The sequence below is a fragment of the Tyto alba genome, unplaced genomic scaffold, assembly GCF_018691265.1.
Source record: "Tyto alba isolate M040663 unplaced genomic scaffold, T.alba_DEE_v4.0 Super-Scaffold_5, whole genome shotgun sequence".
Classification (NCBI taxonomy): Eukaryota; Metazoa; Chordata; class Aves; order Strigiformes; family Tytonidae; genus Tyto; species Tyto alba.
The window spans coordinates 24399948-24417544 of record NW_024881326.1 but is presented as its reverse complement, the minus strand read 5'-3'; the positions used below and the strand labels follow the sequence as shown (position 1 = coordinate 24417544).

Here is a 17597-nt window from a genome sequence, read left to right as displayed (position 1 = left end):
CATGAACTCTTCATCCTTGGTAGTCCGTATTCGGCAGTAGGCATCAATAACAGCAGGCTTCCGAACTGTCTCGCACCTCACATATTCTTTCCCATCCTCATCTCTAAACGTGCGATATATTTTGAGGCGGCGGCCAGTTGCAGACGAATTAAGGCTGGTTACAGAGGCAGTGTCATCATCTTTGTGAGAGTTTGCTGAGGCTCCTGAAGCTGATACCACAAGAGAGTGTTTTATTTCCTTGTAATTTTTTTCACACTGTAGAAACATCATTGCCTAAATACAGCAGATAGTTTGGGCTTAAAAACTTCCAAGGATTCAGGAAAATCTAAGCAATAGAAGTCTTTCATTTGCTTGTTTGTGTTCTCTTATCATGACCTATATCAATCTGAAACAAAGGTAAGCTACTGAATTATTCACACAGATTGAGAAGCCAGAAGGAACAGCTACAGTCAACAAGGACCCACAGGTGCCTAAGTGCAACCTGTAAGACAACTGCAACATGACCCTGCAGATTACTTAGTTACAGTGGTTGTGATCATAGATATGGAAATCTGGCAGAAACTGAAGGTCAACAATTATTCAGTTCTCCAACTAGTGTTACAACCAGTGAGTTAGCCTTGTCTTATGTGACCACAGAATCTTTCCAGCACCATCCATAATTTTGGCTGAGAGATTTTGTTCAAAATAACACTGGGTACCTTTTCATAAGGCAACATTCATCAGCAAGTCTTCCACATACCCCTTAGTAAATTATTCCAGTAATTATTTAATTAGTGATTTATTCCCAGTATGGGTTTCCAACAGCAACAATAATATTAACCCAGATGCAGCAAAGCTCAACTTTGGTCATACACATGCAGTAAGTAACAGTGATCATGAGCACCATCATACAGACAGAAGTTATTCACAGGTCAAACACTTCTACCTGCCGGTCAGGGACATGTCAAGTTCTCTGCCAGACTGCACTTCAAAATAAATTCGTCTCCAGGACATCCAAATCTGGCAGCTGCCCAATTACCTCCCAAACACACTGCTACAGCACACTGTATAACAGACACTGCTATCTGCCTACATATTGTGCCTATCTGTTTCATGGCTGTGTTTACACACAAAATCCAATTAGAGTACCATAAACTGGTTGCAGGAACTATTTGTGAACATATCTTGAGAAAACTATTCAAACACACCCTACACGCCTCCCCAACCTTTCCACTCCCTGCCCCCCCCCCCCCAAAAAAAAAAGGGGAAATGAGCAGCAAGTAGCAGTGAATATCTAAAGAAATACCAGATTAAGTTTACAGTTCAAAACAAGCAAAGCTACAGGGCAAAGAAAACACCTTAAATGCATTTTCAGCCAGTAACTGCTCAGGGGAAGGAAGAAGCCCCAGATAAGCATGTCTATACATTCTCCTGGTAAGGAATACACACTCTCCTCTGAGATGCCAGATCAGCTCACTTTGCAGTCTGACACAAAGTTGTGCATCCCTTCCCAGGCATATTCTGGTGGTTGCAGTTACTTACACAGTCCCTTTTTGTCTCTCCTGTCCTTTTTGCCCCTCTCTTTGTCGTTGCCACTGTCTTCTCCCAGAAGCATCCTTTGCAATTCCTTTCGCTCCTGCTCTTCTCTTTCCCGAGAGAGCTGAGAACTAGTTTTCTTGTTCTGTAACATATTCTCAATATTCTTTCCCATCTCTTCAAAGTCACTGTCTTCAGCTGAGCTGCTATCTGTGTCTGTTGACAGGATCTCAGTGGATTCAAGAACCCTGAAACAAGAGGCACCCTAAAAGTCAATTAGTCCCCCAAAAGAATAATCAGCCTGTTACCTTCCCAGAAATACAAAGGTAAAAATAACACCAAGGTTTGAAAAATCAATGTTGCAAATAATAGGCATAATATATTCCCATTTTAGTTGTCCTATAATCCCCATGTCCAAATGATCAATTGTTCCAAGCCAATCTTCTCCAACAAGTTGATCTCTTCATCATCAACAGTACTACATTTCCTCCCCACTCTCAGATCTTGGGCCAGAACAAGGAATAATGCATGAATTCTTCTGGAAGTTCTAAAGAATAGGATGTAAATTGGCAGATTCTACCCAAGAGAGAGATGGCAAACTACTGTTAACAGCAAAAAAAAACCCACCACCATAAAAAAAAAAAAAACAAAACAAAAAAACCAAACCAAAACAAAACAAAAAAAAACGGAGGGAAATAGGATGGTGAACTACTGATCTGTGAAACAGTGGAACATGTCATGCCATTATATATGGCAAACCATGCCCCCTCGTTCTACCTTTCCAAAAGGCCTATCACAGCAAGACACCAAGGTTAACCCATAAGTTTCTATTAACGGTCAAAGCCCTCTTCCTCAGTGCTGTATTTTGTGGGCCCAACCATTTGAATCAACATCTATACCACTATGTATCAGTGAGCCCCAGGCATACATAGCTCTGGACTTTTAAGGTGGGGACAGGGTGGGGTTCAAGGCTGTAAACATTTGATAAGAACTTACTTATTTTGTAAATCAAAGATGCGCTGACACTCTTCTTTGTATCTCTCCTGATGTTCTGCTACAGAAAACCGAGACCCACGTGCAAATTTGCTCATAGGACCTTCCCCTGAACGAGCCTGTTCTGTGGACATTGTACGTACTACATCAATCACTTCCCACCGGGACAGCTTCTTTATCTGGAAAGAGGAAGACAGACTAGAAATAGCTTTAGAGACCTACAACTGAGGTAGCTGACTGTGGATTTCAATGCCAGCTCAACAAGGTCAGAGTAGAAACGCGTATGTCCCTTCCACCATCAGCTGCTGAATCTGTTAGTGAAGAGAACTCCATAATCTTCTCCAGGTTCATGCTCACCTCCTCTTCAGGCACTCCAAATTTACGCAGAAGCTGTTTGGCATTTTTGAGAGAAAGTCGGCGCAGATCAGCATCTGTCCCAGTCACTGTCTTTTTCACTGGCTGAGGTTCTTTATCATCCTGTTCAAAGGAAGGTGCAGCCTATTAATGGCATCACATAATAGTCTTTCTTAGGCTCATCTTCTGATATTTTCTCTTCCTGATGCCCCATATTTACTCCATTTCTCCCACATGACTTTCCAGTTATTGCTCCTTGTCCAACCCAACCTTGGGAACTATACCTTCTGCTGAGTTGGTTTGTTTGGAATCTTTACATAAGAAAATCCTTCACCACAGCCGGTAGGATCTGCTACACCAGTGACTTCTAGGAGGCACTTGCCCTTCATAGCAGCAATGAAGGCTCGTGTGGTGTTCCATGGAGCTGTGCGCACCTACCAGCAAGAGAAACATGCCTTCACAATCCTGCTACCACTGAGGAGAATTCCAAGCTTTTTATTTTGGATTCTTCTAATCATACCGAGAACTTTTCAGTTGATATAATGAGGGTCAATTCCACTTCTTGATCCTTCAGCTGCCCTGGTAAAACTCTATGAAGAACCAAAGTTCTAGATAACTCACAAAAGGCCTTTAAGGCAAAAAGTCTAGTCCTGAAAGGACCTGGCAAGAAGGAATGCCAAATACAAGTAATAAGATTGGCAACAGAGTTCCCAGAAAAGTTGAAAGAATATTTGATCTACTGAATCCTACTTTAAATATGTCCTTTAAATGTAAAGGCCTCATTTCTCTCCTGCCATGCAGATTTATATATCAGCATGCATGCTCATGCATTGCTCTGACAGTACCTCATCATCAATCTTCATTTGGAAATCCTCTTCATTCTCCTCTTCTGGTGCAAAGAAGGATTTCTCCCCATAACCTGCATCCTGTGGAGAAATATTAGGAAAAAATAAGAACCTAAAGTCTTAAAAAAGTTACTAGAGAATAAGAAGCGTCTTATGAATCTCCTGTGGAGGCTTGTCATGCTGAACAAACACACTTCCACAGAGACAGTTGTCTGCAAGATACACTGTGACCCACAGTATCACATATGTCAAACTGCCCAGTATATTGACAAACTCCATAACTAAATATTGCACTTGACTTCAAAAAAATATCAAGTCTCTCTCACAGCTGCATACTGGTTACCTTCTGCTGTACAGTTCCAGGTAGAAAAATAGGCCCTTTCTCGCACCTCCCCTTTACTACCTTTGAGCACAGCTAACTCAGTATCTAAATAATACATGGTAAGAATATAATGTCTCTCTCTGTAAGAGCTGCCTTTTTACAAAGAAAATTTAGCAAGTTGCCAAGTAGTAAGGGGCCTAATTTTCCTACTTTATAGCAAAATTAGCTTTAGGCAGAAGGTGTTACCTAGCCTCACACTCCACAGAACTACTTGTTAGTGACTTGTCTTATAGCCTACATGGAGCATTTACCTTCAGTCGCTGCTCAGCTGCAATCATGCTGTAATAAGCACAGCACTGTTCTGGGGACACCATTGCTCTGATCTCTTCCTCTGTCGGTAGTCTGAAATCTGGCTTTAAAACCCACCAATTTGAGTCCATCCCTGAAAAAAAGCACAGACCAAACACTGAGTAGTTTCCCACAAATGTTGGATGCCATCATAATCCTAACTGTATTTCAAGATTTAGTACCCTGCCGGAATGCTGTCAAAAGAAGGAAATACGACACATCTGTGACACTTAGACCACTGAAAGTGATTGGTTTTTTTGTTCTGCATTTGTCTAAATCAATGACCCCTAACCCAGCACCTGTTTTATCAGCAAGCTCTCATACATTCATGTTCATTCAGTGTAAAAAGTACATTTCAAAAGCCTTTAATTCACCTTTCACTTCCTCACCTCAAACTACTTTTCCCTGTGGCTAGCCTAAAAAGCTTTGTATTACCACCTGTTTATCATTCTGCATTTACAAAACTCAGAACTCAGGCTCTTAGAGCCCTATTAGGCTCATGAAGATGGGACAAGCTTCTACTGGCAAGTTCTACTTTTGCTTGCAAAACACAGCACAGGCATACACGGAGGCAAGGGAACGTGTAAGTGTCAGTGTCGTACATTGTTACTTTATGAGTAAATCATTGCCCAAAGCGTTATTAAAAAAATGTCTAAACTGTAGGAATTTCTCACCATCAAGCACACTTGTGCCAGAAGAAAACACACATTCATAAAAATGAGAATAAATAAAAAAAAACCTATCAGAGTTCATTTCAATTATTCAAAAATGGTTTAATCAGGAAGAGATGTCTCCTCCTCCTGCTCTGTTTGGAACTCCAAGAGCAGCAAAGGATGGCTGGCTGCCACATAAAAATCTTTAAATACCTGTGCGTTTGAAATCGGCACAAAGCTTTAGCCGCTTTCGGATGCTACTCTCCGAGTGTGAGGGAAAGGCCTTCTTGATATCCTCCATGCGAATTCTGCGAGGACGGTCTCTGCTTTTCCAGAAGAGGCGATAAATAAAAACCTACAGAACAAGACTCATTTGTGATGTCCAAAGAAAGAATATAACAAACCTGCAAAGACAGTATAGACAATGCTGTTTCCAGTCACTGCTTCAGACTTCCTACTTAAAACCCATTGTTTCTTATAAATTTACTTAGTGAAGTTTTAAAAGACACATCTGCTTCAGGTTCAGCTATTTTTGAGAATGAGATGTGGAAAAAAATATTTGATTTGAACTTTTGTTTTATCACATTAGAAATGTTCATGCTTTGGTGCAGAAACTTGAACTCGGAACGGCAGGGATCTTCCTGCTCTTCAAACAGCTCCTGAGTTATAATTTTGAATTAAATTGACAGTGAACTACTAGAAATTTTCTCCAAAATATAAATTTGGGGGTATTTCTTTGAATGGTCACTGACAGTCCCAAAGCTTAACTGCCTCAAGATCTAGGAAATCACAGACCTATGAAGCAACTCGCAATTCTGTACTATGTAATAGCACTGTGATAAGAGCCCTTAATGGCTTCTTAGTAGAACACATGTAACTGTTATTTTATACAGCCTAACCACTTCAAAGTTCATTCTAATTTCTTCAGTTTCCTACACTTCCATATAATCTCATAACCTTCTAATTTGGCTAATAAAAAGCCTCTATCATATACTTATCAGATAGGATGCAAGTAAACAGAAAAAGCATGGTGTAAATCATTGGTTAAATGACAGACAAAATGGTCTGTATGGCTAACATCCAACTGTTGCAGTCCTCTCACCTCAGGGGGGAAAAAAGAAAAAAAAAAGAGGTAAAAAAAAAAAAAAAGGGAGCCATAGCAGAGCAATGAGCTTCTGAAATCAAGGCTGACCACGTGAGGGCCATGCCTTTGCCATGGTCTTTTTCCAAAGACCCCTCAGATCCCCAGACTGTCTCTTATCAAATACCTGCAGAAAATCTCTGATATGGGTGTTAGCTCGTTTAGAGTTGGGACCAGGTACTTCATACAGCGGGCACTCCTGACCAACTACAAAAATATCCACTAATTCTCGAACATAATAGCCTTGTCGTGTCCGGATAATCAGGAAATCCGTTTCAGGCATCTTATGTAAATAGATAGGGGCCCGGAAAAGGTTGTTTTCAAATGCCTAATGAGAAAAACAAATCAAAGTTTGAAAGTCAGGATTTGATCAAATTTTCCATAACTCAATCAACAACAACAAAAAAAATCTTAACACACCCCAACAAACCAGTCGTTCCAATGGTACTTCATCATTTATATCACGATATATGATGACGTGCAGTCAGAACATTGCTTGCTTATGCAGATGTAACACAAAAGGATGTAGCACAAAAGCATAAGAAAACCCAAAACAAATGCAGAAAATTTGAAGCACTCTTTGGACTGACCTTTAAGGAGATACTTTAAACAGGGACAGAAAGAATGCATATGCAGAAAAACACTATAACCACAGAAACCAGCCCAGGACACACATACAGTCTGGGAATGGGAGAAGGCAACAGCAGCAAGGACTTTGCTTGGGAAAGGAGACTGTAAGAACCTAACCAGAAGATCGGAGTTCAGCATTTAAAGGTAAGAAAGTTTAAACTAGCACCAAGAAGGCACTAGACTGAGTGTAACTGGAAAGCCTATCCTCTTCTATAAAGGGTTTTCTCCACCCGCAGGACTTCCACAAGCCTTACCTACTGCTACTCTCCCACACTACCCTCGTCCAGTTTCAAAGCTTTCCCCAAGATGGTCCTGTCCTCACTTCAAGCTTTCCAGAAGTCCTGTTAGGCTTGAACAGTAAGCATTGTCAGTTCTGTGATAAATCTTTAATATCAGCCTTTACCTTACTTGTTTCCTGTGGTACAGCGTGGACAGAATTATTGCTGCAGCAAGAGCAGCCAGCATTAACAGAAATTGATTTATCTTTACATTTATCATGTAATCAGGTGGTCCTTACAAGATTCTTAATTCCTCTCCCCATTTCAACTGTATGTATTTCAACAACAGAGAAAAGCTCATAAAAGCAGAAGTCTCCACACCTGATTAGTAACTGGCATCCAGAAGACAGCCAGCAGTGTACTTCTCAGAAAAAACGCATCAGGTTTTGCTTATACCTCATGGACCATGATAATTCCGTATTTTCAATCCCCTTCAACACCTGTTTACTGAGCTCCCCAAGAGCTTTGGCCTCCCACTCAGTTCTCTCTAACAGCATTTCTAATGCCATTACAAAGCAAAGCAGCAAAGATTCACTTCCTGTAATTGCTATCATTCCTACAACAATTTTTAAAAATGTACAACAGAAAGATATTTGAAAAAAAAAAAAAATCCAAGAACTGAATTATTATCAGTAATCAAAGAGACTTAAACTGGAAACAGAATCTGGTTTTTTTGAAAGCTGAACATTATTTGTGATGCAATAAACAGGGCATGAAACATACTGCCTATTAATCCACATTCAATTTTTCTGTCTTCTTTTGCTTGCTTTTCTCACCTGCAGTAACTGGCCTGGATGCAGAGAACCCAGGAATGGAGAAGTGTGACAATAAACAGTCTCTCCATATTTACAGTCTGGAGCTCCCGGATCTTTGCCAGGTTTCTACAACGTAGAGTGAAGGTGCCGTCAGAACTCAGAGAGAGGCAGAAGAAAATCACTGTCCAACAGCAAAACCTGCATACTTACCCTTTTGTAGTAATTTTTAATCTTTGTTGCCATGCCAACCTGCATCATTAAAGGGGCATTTTCCTCACTGTATTCAGCAAGGATGAGATCCCCATCCTTGCCAGTTAGGTCCTGTGGTGTGCGCATGAAGAACATTTCACCCCCGCCAGAAGCCTGACGCTCCTGCTCTCTCATCTGTGCCAGGGAAAAGACAATGTGAGGAAAACAGCACATCAAACAGACCTGCTGTGCAAATGGAACCACAGCAGAAATCAGACACAGAGAAAAATAACCGCACCTTGGCTTTCTTTTTATGTGCTTCAGCAGTGGTTGCACAGCATGGGGCCCTGGTTGGGACAAGGCACCAAAAGAGTATTTCTTCAGGGGAGGCCGATGAAATTGTCGAAGCTTCATAGGACCCATATGGGTGGGAAAGAATGGCTGGCGAAGTTCCACTGCTGGGATAGAGTGCTAACACAGAAACAAAATTGACATGTATCACCCTCAAACCAAGATCATCCTCTTATCCTGCTAACCCTTGTATAATAGAACCTAGTAATAGTTTTAGGTCTGCCATCAGTTATACTAGTGCACTGAAATTCACTTGTTAGCATACATGTTGCGTTTTGACAGAAAGTACTTAGGTCCATGTACAGACCTTTCCTTTCTGTACAGAGACAACTTTAATTTTACTATTTTCAAACGGTGGATGGTAACCGATGAGGGGATTTTTTTACTAGGAGCATGCAAAGCCATTATCTCTATCAGTGGGAGAGAAGTGCATTTGGAATTACATACATTTCTCCCATTACAGACGAGGCTGGAGTCAGATGAGTTTTTAGATGTCACTGAATACCACAATGAAGGAGGAAAAAAGTATCACCTCTTCACCAAGGGCCAGTGAGCAGTAGTTCAAATTCATCACTATCTAAATTATTTTTATAATATCCATATTAAAACACATGCTAGTAGCAGAAGTACAGCCTCACCTCTTGACTATCTGCACTACTTTTCTCCCTTCCCACTACTGCTTCAAGAAAAGAGTACTACAGAAAGAAACACCAAACAAAAGCATGGCAAGTATGATGCAGCAAGATCTAGGACCTAGATTTCAGTTTGATGGGGCAATCAAGAGAAGTTAGTTCAAACACCTAATAATGTTAATTAAACAACATTAAAAATCTCAGTCGTAAACATTAATTCTGTTTTTCTACAAACCCTAAGCTAGAAACCTCCTACCAAGACGCTATCCATCTCTAATAGTGAACACTACTGTGACCACCTGAATGATGTTGCCTCCGAAAGTTCCTCGAAGTCCCTGCTGTTTGGGGTAGTAAAACTCATCATTGGAGAGGTTCCAGGGATCCTTCACCTCTGGCTGAGACATGTTCTAATGCAATTTTAAACACAGGGAGAGAGATGTCAAAAAAAAAAAAAAATTCGCTCCTACATCAATCCCAACCTATAAGGTACTAAAGTTTATGCTGACCTGCTGTGGTTCTTCCTTGATGACACCTGTTTTTCCCAACAGGATCCGACTCTTTTTTAGAGAAGATTCTTTCTTGTTCTCTTTGGATGGAGAGTTCAAAGTCATTTCTTCCTTTTCATCAGGAATTTCTAAAAACACAAGCAATCACACTGTAGGGCTCTTGCCCTAAGGTTCCCTTTTCAGCACTGCAACCTCCTACTAAGCTGCAGCTTGGTCCAGACATTTTAGCCTTTTTGTTCAGTTTCTGGGGGGACTGTCCTCCTTCTATACTCCTCGTTTTCCTCCATACAGATTAATATGAAACAACCCCAACAAATACAGGAAAGCTCCACGCTTAAATCTCTACCTTACCTTCTTCAGCAGTGAGATTTGAGTGGAAGACGGGTGAATATGGGGATTGCTTGCGGTATCCACTGCTCAACACAAAATTTACTAATAATCTAATCAAAGAATGTACAAGATATAGCATATGTTCTGCCAAAGCTATTCTAAATAGTTGAAAGTCAAGGCGACAGGAGTAACAACACTGTTTCCCAACTACACGTATTAATAATCCTTTTCTTCCCCACATATAACACAACACAAAACTGAGTCTGAATTCAAAGATAACATGGACCTGAACTCAAAAGGGATTCCTGAAAAATTCCAGAAAAGCAGCATAAATTTTAAAAGTTAGCAATTTGCGAAGCACGGATTCTCCAAGTAAGATCTTCATACGAGAAGCAGGGCCTGGTAAATGCTATATCAACATCATGCAGAGATCTCATGTTATTCTATATAAAATGAGAATGGGTTCACCTTTGTCATTATTTATGCAAACATCTTCAATTTTGTGGTGTTTTTCAGACTTAGAAAGAAAATACTGTGAGCCTGTTTGTCTTTCCCTTAACCAAGCTCAAATTAAGAGTGATTTTCAAGGTTGCTGGCCAATACCAAAACATTCCAATCAACACATATAGAAATTCTTAGAACTGTCCCACTTTTCTGAGGAAGAAAGTGCAATCCAAGCCATTTAAGTGTAGCGAGATATGCCTATTCTTAAATTATGTAAGGCTGCTTGAAGATTACCAACGCAAAGATCTCAGAAAAAGTGGTTATTTCAGTGGTGTAAATAAGACAAAAATCTCTCCATTTTATAGCAATATAAGCAGCAAGTACATTCAAATCAAAACCCAGGTATACTAAGTAAGTTTGTAGCACCAACAAAAATGCTGACAGGTATTATGCAAAATCATTGTTCCCATGTGCCATTACCGTAGCCTGAAAGAGGCTTAAGGAATCTGCTTCTTCAGGCTTTGAATACAAGCCATGCTAAGAATGGCATGGGCTCATTTGTGTTTTCCTTCTCTACTTTCCCTTTTCAAACTAACATGCATAAAAGTAAAATTAAGACAGCGACTTCTAAAACACACAAAGAGTCAGATTAACTATGTTAAATTTAAGTTTCAGGGCATTAATTTTTATTCTCGTTACTGCTTTTAACCATATACCACACCATTAGTTATTAGCGTTGCCTTCTTCTGCTTAAGGCCTTTGATTACTTGCAAATTATCTTCAAAAGTCAGAAGAGGGAAAGACTAAGTATTGCCTCAGTGTGACTATAAATCCTTGCTTCCATTTCCACTTGCCTTTTCCCATTTGAGTCAAATTCCTGGATGCCATAAACATACCTAGAATTATGTTTTCATCATTTGGATCAAGTGTTAAGACAGGGGGATCCAAGTAGGTTTCCATTGCCTGATCATCCCAGATGATATTGTCTTCCCAACGGCCATATACTAACTCTTCATTATCAATTGGGAAAATAGAATACCAGGGCTTGTCTTCATCCAGGGAAACTGCAACAATCATAAAGTATAATCCTGAGCAGCTGTATACACCACCTCGGCAGAACACCATTTCAGAGCTCATCTCCCACATCTTTTTCCCTCAACCTTCCCCATCTTTCAGGATTTTGAGGCATGACCTCTAAAAGGCAAAAGAAAACTCATCTTGGAAGCAAAGAGGAAGCACAGACCCAAGTCTCAGCTTTACCAACACTTAAGAGGTTTTGCTCCGCTGAAACATAGAGAACCTCCAAGAATGGAATAGGACCTCTAACAGGTTCTAGAGCAAACAAGTATCCCTTTTATCTACACCTTGTTGACAAGAAAAGACCCTGCTATTACACAGAACATGTCTATACAGAACCACGTGTCTCACATATCTATTCATAGGCCAAAGACTGACACCCTCATTACCTTGCTGTTCCGGGGTCTGCTTTTCTTTCCCCTTTGCTATACCAAGGACTCCTGCTACATTTGGTTTCTGTGCTAGTGGAATTGGTGGGTTGAGCAAAGAGCCACTGCGGTTCAAACCTAGAGAAAAGGAAAACAAAACTAAGGTTAGCTTGAGTGAGAGGATTATGGGGCACTGCACTGCCCGAAATCAGAACTTGTGGGTTGCACGGAGAGTGACTTCCAGCCTGAAGCAGGATGGGCCTACTGCTCGTATCACAAAGAGTGTCATGGGGCCATTAGTACACGTAAGACTTATAAAAACACATTCACCCACAGCTTACTGCTGGAGTCTGCAGCCTCTTCAAATTTATGTTGGGCTTGCTTTGCATTTGCTGCATGACAATGAAGCATTTCTATATGGTCCCTATAAAAGCAAGAGGCCTTGAACAGACAGGTGCCATTGACAGAACAGTTGGGCTTGCCTCCAGCAGCTTCCTGTCTTATATCGAACTTTCATAGAAAAAAGAATGACCAAGCAGACCTTCAAGAAATTGTTCTGTGAAGACAGCTACTCCCAGGACAGACCAACTCACCTATGCTCACACATCATTTATGTCACTTAAGTTAATGCTTCTGGAAGGCATCAGACCTAGTGCCTGTGAACAGACCAACCATGTTTAACATGTTACTGTAGATTTTGATGGGACTCAAACACAGCAAGCTCAGGCACAACTGTGCTGAAATGAAAACTGTTATAAAGAGCTATCTCCAATTCACCTATCAAACTCCTCAGAGTGTCTGGTACTCATAGCCGAGTAGTAAAGGATTGACACTATTACCCATTAAAGACCTGACATGCCCATTACTCTTTCCTTGTAGAAGAAGAGCAAAATATAACAAACAGATGGTAAACATTGATTCTACACAAGCAATTTCAATTCAAATGCATGCGTGCCTAAGAGAAGTCTGAAGCTTGTAAGAATTGTTACTTCCTACCTAGAAAAAACAGAATATCATTACTAGTTCAGGGGAAACTTCAGAAGACTGACATAGTATTCTTCCAATTAAAGAAAAAACATATAAAGGAAATTCCATTGGCCTATAAACAGCAGACAGCCTAAGCGTAGCATTGCTTGATAATAATGTAGATGGATCTAGCATCTGGTATTCCACATGGAGAGAAGAAAGCCACAGTTGGTATTTTAGCAGAAGGGACCTACTCTGTTTTTGGAAAAAAAAAAAAAGAGTCTCAGATTTCTGAGTGGAGCTGTGTTTTTGCCAAAAAACGTTGCCTCACAGGAAGAATTACATTCTCTATTTGAGATGAAAGCCGGCAATGAGTCAATTCAACTACAGCTAGTAACAATTCCTATTAGACCACTGATTACCTTGTTGGGCATTGTATGCAGTGGCATTTCTAGTCATGCTGGATGGCAGCCAGCCTGCCAGACTTGCCCGCTGTGTCTTAGTCCCTTTGTGCTTGACGTCTTCTCCGTTCCAGATAACATCATCCTCCCATTGGAGCTGTGTCACCATAAGGAAGTGCTCATCAGCTAGCAGATCATCCTTCTCATCCATCAACCCCACATCCTAGGAGGAAAGAACAGTTGCTTGAAGGCCTGCATTGACCTTATATTTTCAAACTAAAGGAGGAATATTAAAAGTCTCATTTTGCATGGTGGACATTCACCGGCCCATCACCGAGTTCTCATTGTGCAACAATCCCCAATGCCACACACATCTCCACACCTTCCCCCACAGTTCCCCTCTCACCCTCTCATCTGTGTATCCTTTAACTGCCTGCTCCTTCTTCTTCTCTTTCAGCTTGAAACCATAATCAAATCCACTGCCATCTTCAGGGATCCCCAGCATATCATACCAGAGCTGTGCTGGGCCATAGCGCCATTCTGCCACTTTAGGTTTTGTATCTGTCACTTTGTCTATATCACTGGTTGACTGGGAAAATTTCGATTCCACGGGTGCCATCATGGTAATCTGAAGCACAGCAAAGGAGGGAATGGTTATACTGATGCTCTATTTCAGTGTCAGTAAGAGGTTTCTTCCTTTTGAATTTCCCAGCTTATTCTCAGAGAAGTATTTTGAAGAAGCGCTTTTCCATACTTATTAGCTGCCCTAAGAATGTTCTGCAATTAGACTTTCAAGAATACAGAGATTTCTTCTTGATACAAAGAGAACAAGCTCTACTATTGATCCTGTACCACAGATGCAGCCTTCTCAGTAAGAAGCAATCACCTGAAGTCACTGACTAGTATCTAAAGAAGAGCTTCTGCACGGCTGGAATACAAGCCAACTCTGTCCTCCGGTTTTATTTTGGAGGAAAAGCTCTTTACTCTAGAAGTTGCTGTCCAACCCACTACTACCCCCAGTGCTAGTTGGTGACCCTCTCTAAGTCTCAGATATCCCACCTCATCATCTGAAAGACACTGCTCAGGAGGGGGAGGAGCAGCAAACTCATATTCCCAAGGGGATTTTCCTTCCATTCCACTCTCAACTACAACTTCACCCTCCTGTATCTGCACTTCTTGTGCCAACTCCCGATGTTTCTTCTTGCGTTTCCTTCGGGCACTGCGCCAAACCGATGGAACATTCTTTCCAGGGCCAAAGAGACGCAGGAAACGCAGAACCTAGAGCATGAGAAAACAAGAGGGTCAGAGGAAAAAACCCCACTGTGGAATGCTTCTCTGTCTGTCCCTCATCTGAAAAGCAGTAGTGAAAGAGAGCACTCTCAAACTCAGAAGCTTGGCCTGGTACTACAATCCCAACCCCTGATGTAATCAACAGCCTCTTGTTTTTACTTGAAGAAAAGTTTCTGATCCATTTGTTTGATCAATCCTTCCTTTTCAAAAGGATTTATTCTTAATTTCAGACACAAAGAAACTCATAGGGAAGAAAGACTGCCTTTACATTTTGGGCACGTGGTCAGACACCACCTGGAAATAATTATTTTCATTTTGAACAATCCACAACCTTCAGAAAGACACATGGAGACTAAAGAAGAGCAGATAAAATTATTAGCAAAAGAGACAAAACAGACATTTCTTAAGCAACCAGATAAAAACAAATACCACAGTCCAGAAATAATACACTAATTTTTATTTCCATCATAATGCAGTCCCCCCCGTCTGCATACTGCATACCTCCAAAACCTGCACTAATGACAATGACAAACTTTCTCCTCTGTTTCTTCTACAATTACGATTGCTGGCTTTTAAGAACTGAAAACTGCTTCTTCAGAGAACTCTTGTAAAGAGGGAAAGCCTTATTCCCAAATTAACTGACAGATTTAGGAAACAAGATTTAGAATGAGAGTTGTAAAGACATATCCTATTAATGTTCCCCTGTTAATCTGTTACGCTGATCCCCAAAGGAAATAACATTTATATGACCACTCTTTCCATCTCTGCCCAGAGATGCACACGCTCTCCTTCTTCCCAAAACTCCCTCAGATTACTTCTGAACCCTTTAGCCAGTTTCAATGACCTTTCACCAAGAGTAATGGTCTCAGACGTAGTTAGGCTGCTAACAGTTTAATGAAACACAAAGTCCACTTCTCCACATGCTATTTTAAGTGGTTTCATCAAGAAAAAGTGCTACATTAACAAGCACATTCTCAGACATCAAACAATCACCGCAGCCAAATCTACAGGATTTCAGCCTTTGTCAGCTCTAGTGCTCATTAATGAATTATGAAAAGTGCTCAGCATTACAGCCTGCACTGATTTCTACACCCACGCGGCACATTCAAGACTGAACCAGTCCCTAACATCACATGTTGACCACCAAAGAACTGAACACACCAACTGTTAAAAAATACAGTAACAGAGCAAACACCAAATCTGCAAAAGCCGATAGCATCCAGAAGGCTAACTTCTGTGCTAGAGCCTCACCTTAGATTTCTGATAGACAGAGGTTAGCTAAATCATTAAAACACAACAATTATGCAAATTGCTCAGCTCTTCCTTACACAACAGCTGTGATGGAGGCACACATGAAACCAAGCTATCCTGGCTCATAACCATCTCTTTGGCAACTACAAGCTCATCTTTATTCTCCTTCCCCTCCCACATTTCCTCTCCTCTTGATAGCTTTAAAACTTTCAAAATAATGAAATACATCAACTACACATGCTATTTGGGAGCATTTACAAAAGCACTGTAATGAATTCACTTTGTGCAAAAAACAATAATTCTTTCAACCAACTTGTTATTAAGCTAATTTCTCATCCATACTCAGTGCCGTTTTGAGGGGGGATTAAGTAAAGGATACAGATCACAAGTTGTTTCAGGAAGAGCATACCAAGTTCAGGACAGCATGAAAGTAGAAGCAAATGTTTGCCAGAAAAGCCAGAAAGCAGACAGATTAGCATTATGTTTTTTAATCATCTGGCAAAAGTATTCTCTACTATCTCAGAAAAACAATTTTCACAAATCAATAGACCTGTGGCTATGGTCTTACAAAACAGTAAAACATTATTTCAGATCCTGATTTATATGATGCTTTTTGAGAGGCTCCTGAAAATGGCAGGAAAAGCATTAAATGTTAGGCAGTCTGGAAACAGCAGCACACAGAAACTAAAGAAGGCACTGAGGTGAGCAAGAACATCTATGTGATTACTTACCACATACCCTTAATACTATACGATTCATATTTAGAGGGCTTACATGATACAGTTTCTGTCACTTCCACATATCTCTTACAATACCTTGCCTGGTCGAAATTCCGGGAAGAGCTCTGTAACACTTGGCAACTGTTTGGTAGCATCTCGCTGCATGATTCCTGCAAGAGGAAGTGTGAGTTTGCCTTCCTTGGATTCTGCCTGCCTGGCTTCTTGAGGTCCCATCTCTGACTCAGAATCAGAGCTGCTGCTGAAATCCACCTTGTCGGAGGCAGCAGAGGAAGGAGCAATGATGGAGGGCAAAATGATACCGTCTCCATCTTCAGATACTACAATAGAACAAGCACCTTATAAACAAACAGGTTTCCTCCCTGTCCCCTAGTACAACCCCATAATGCCACATCTACTGTTTATACCAAGTTATGCAAAAATTAAGCCTCTGCAGGTGTTATGAGTACCATTCTGGTTTAACCTTTTCATTTTATCCTAAGCGTTCCAGGTGAATTTCCCAGCTACAAGTGAGAGGATGAGATAAAAAAAAAAAAAAAAAAAAAAAAGCAGTTTCATTGTCAATATCAGTATTTTAACAATCACTGGAAATACAGTATTTCACCCTACCTTTCAGACAATCCTATAACATTGCCTATCAGGACAAAGACCCACCTTTAGATGCAGTCTGCAGACCAAATTCTGATGACACGTGGTGCTTGTCACAGAACGCACTGCTACACAGCTGTGTTTGCTTCCTTCAAACATTCATATCAACAGAGAGGAGAAAGTCCTCACTCACCAGTGGCAGCTGCATCTTTTTCATCTTCTTTCTTTCCAGGTACTGGAGGTGGTGGCGGTGGTGGCATCAACTTGGAATCAATATCTTCACAGTCAGCATCATAATCATCCTCATCTTCATCTAACCAGTCAGGAGACAAGACTACATATTAAGCAGGCAACAAAAGGTAACCAGGCACCCTTCCCACTTACACTATCTCACAGTTATCCCAACCTGATGGGAAGACCAGGTCTTCTCATCAGTAAGACCATTCTCATTTTATAACTAGATGCAAAACTCTTATAAGTTCAGCTTCCTGCACAAACTCATCTGCAAGACTGAAATTTAAGGTGTGAGAAGGAGGGGAAAAGGCAAACTGACGGAAAGATAACTGAAGTACTTAAAAAAAATATATATATATTCTGCTATCACCTCCCCTTATTCATGCTTTGCAGAGCAAA

General features: G+C 40.7%; 1 protein-coding gene across 1 annotated transcript in view; it reads right to left on the bottom strand.

Annotated features, from left to right (window-relative positions):
- TAF1 (TATA-box binding protein associated factor 1) overlaps positions 1–17597 on the bottom strand; it is a 33614-nt gene that overhangs the window by 14180 nt on the left and 1837 nt on the right. The window contains exons 4-24 of the mRNA XM_042807163.1: positions 17158–17277; positions 16455–16696; positions 14158–14376; positions 13505–13726; positions 13120–13321; positions 11753–11869; positions 11183–11350; positions 9513–9640; positions 9306–9413; positions 8328–8494; positions 8045–8225; positions 7856–7960; positions 6299–6499; positions 5244–5385; positions 4341–4471; positions 3708–3788; positions 3147–3296; positions 2866–2985; positions 2512–2687; positions 1522–1763; positions 2–209 (exon numbers count right to left, since the gene is read on the bottom strand). Coding sequence (XP_042663097.1) covers positions 2–209; positions 1522–1763; positions 2512–2687; positions 2866–2985; positions 3147–3296; positions 3708–3788; positions 4341–4471; positions 5244–5385; positions 6299–6499; positions 7856–7960; positions 8045–8225; positions 8328–8494; positions 9306–9413; positions 9513–9640; positions 11183–11350; positions 11753–11869; positions 13120–13321; positions 13505–13726; positions 14158–14376; positions 16455–16696; positions 17158–17277 — 3430 coding nt within the window. The remainder of the gene's footprint in view (position 1; positions 210–1521; positions 1764–2511; positions 2688–2865; positions 2986–3146; positions 3297–3707; positions 3789–4340; positions 4472–5243; positions 5386–6298; positions 6500–7855; positions 7961–8044; positions 8226–8327; positions 8495–9305; positions 9414–9512; positions 9641–11182; positions 11351–11752; positions 11870–13119; positions 13322–13504; positions 13727–14157; positions 14377–16454; positions 16697–17157; positions 17278–17597) is intronic.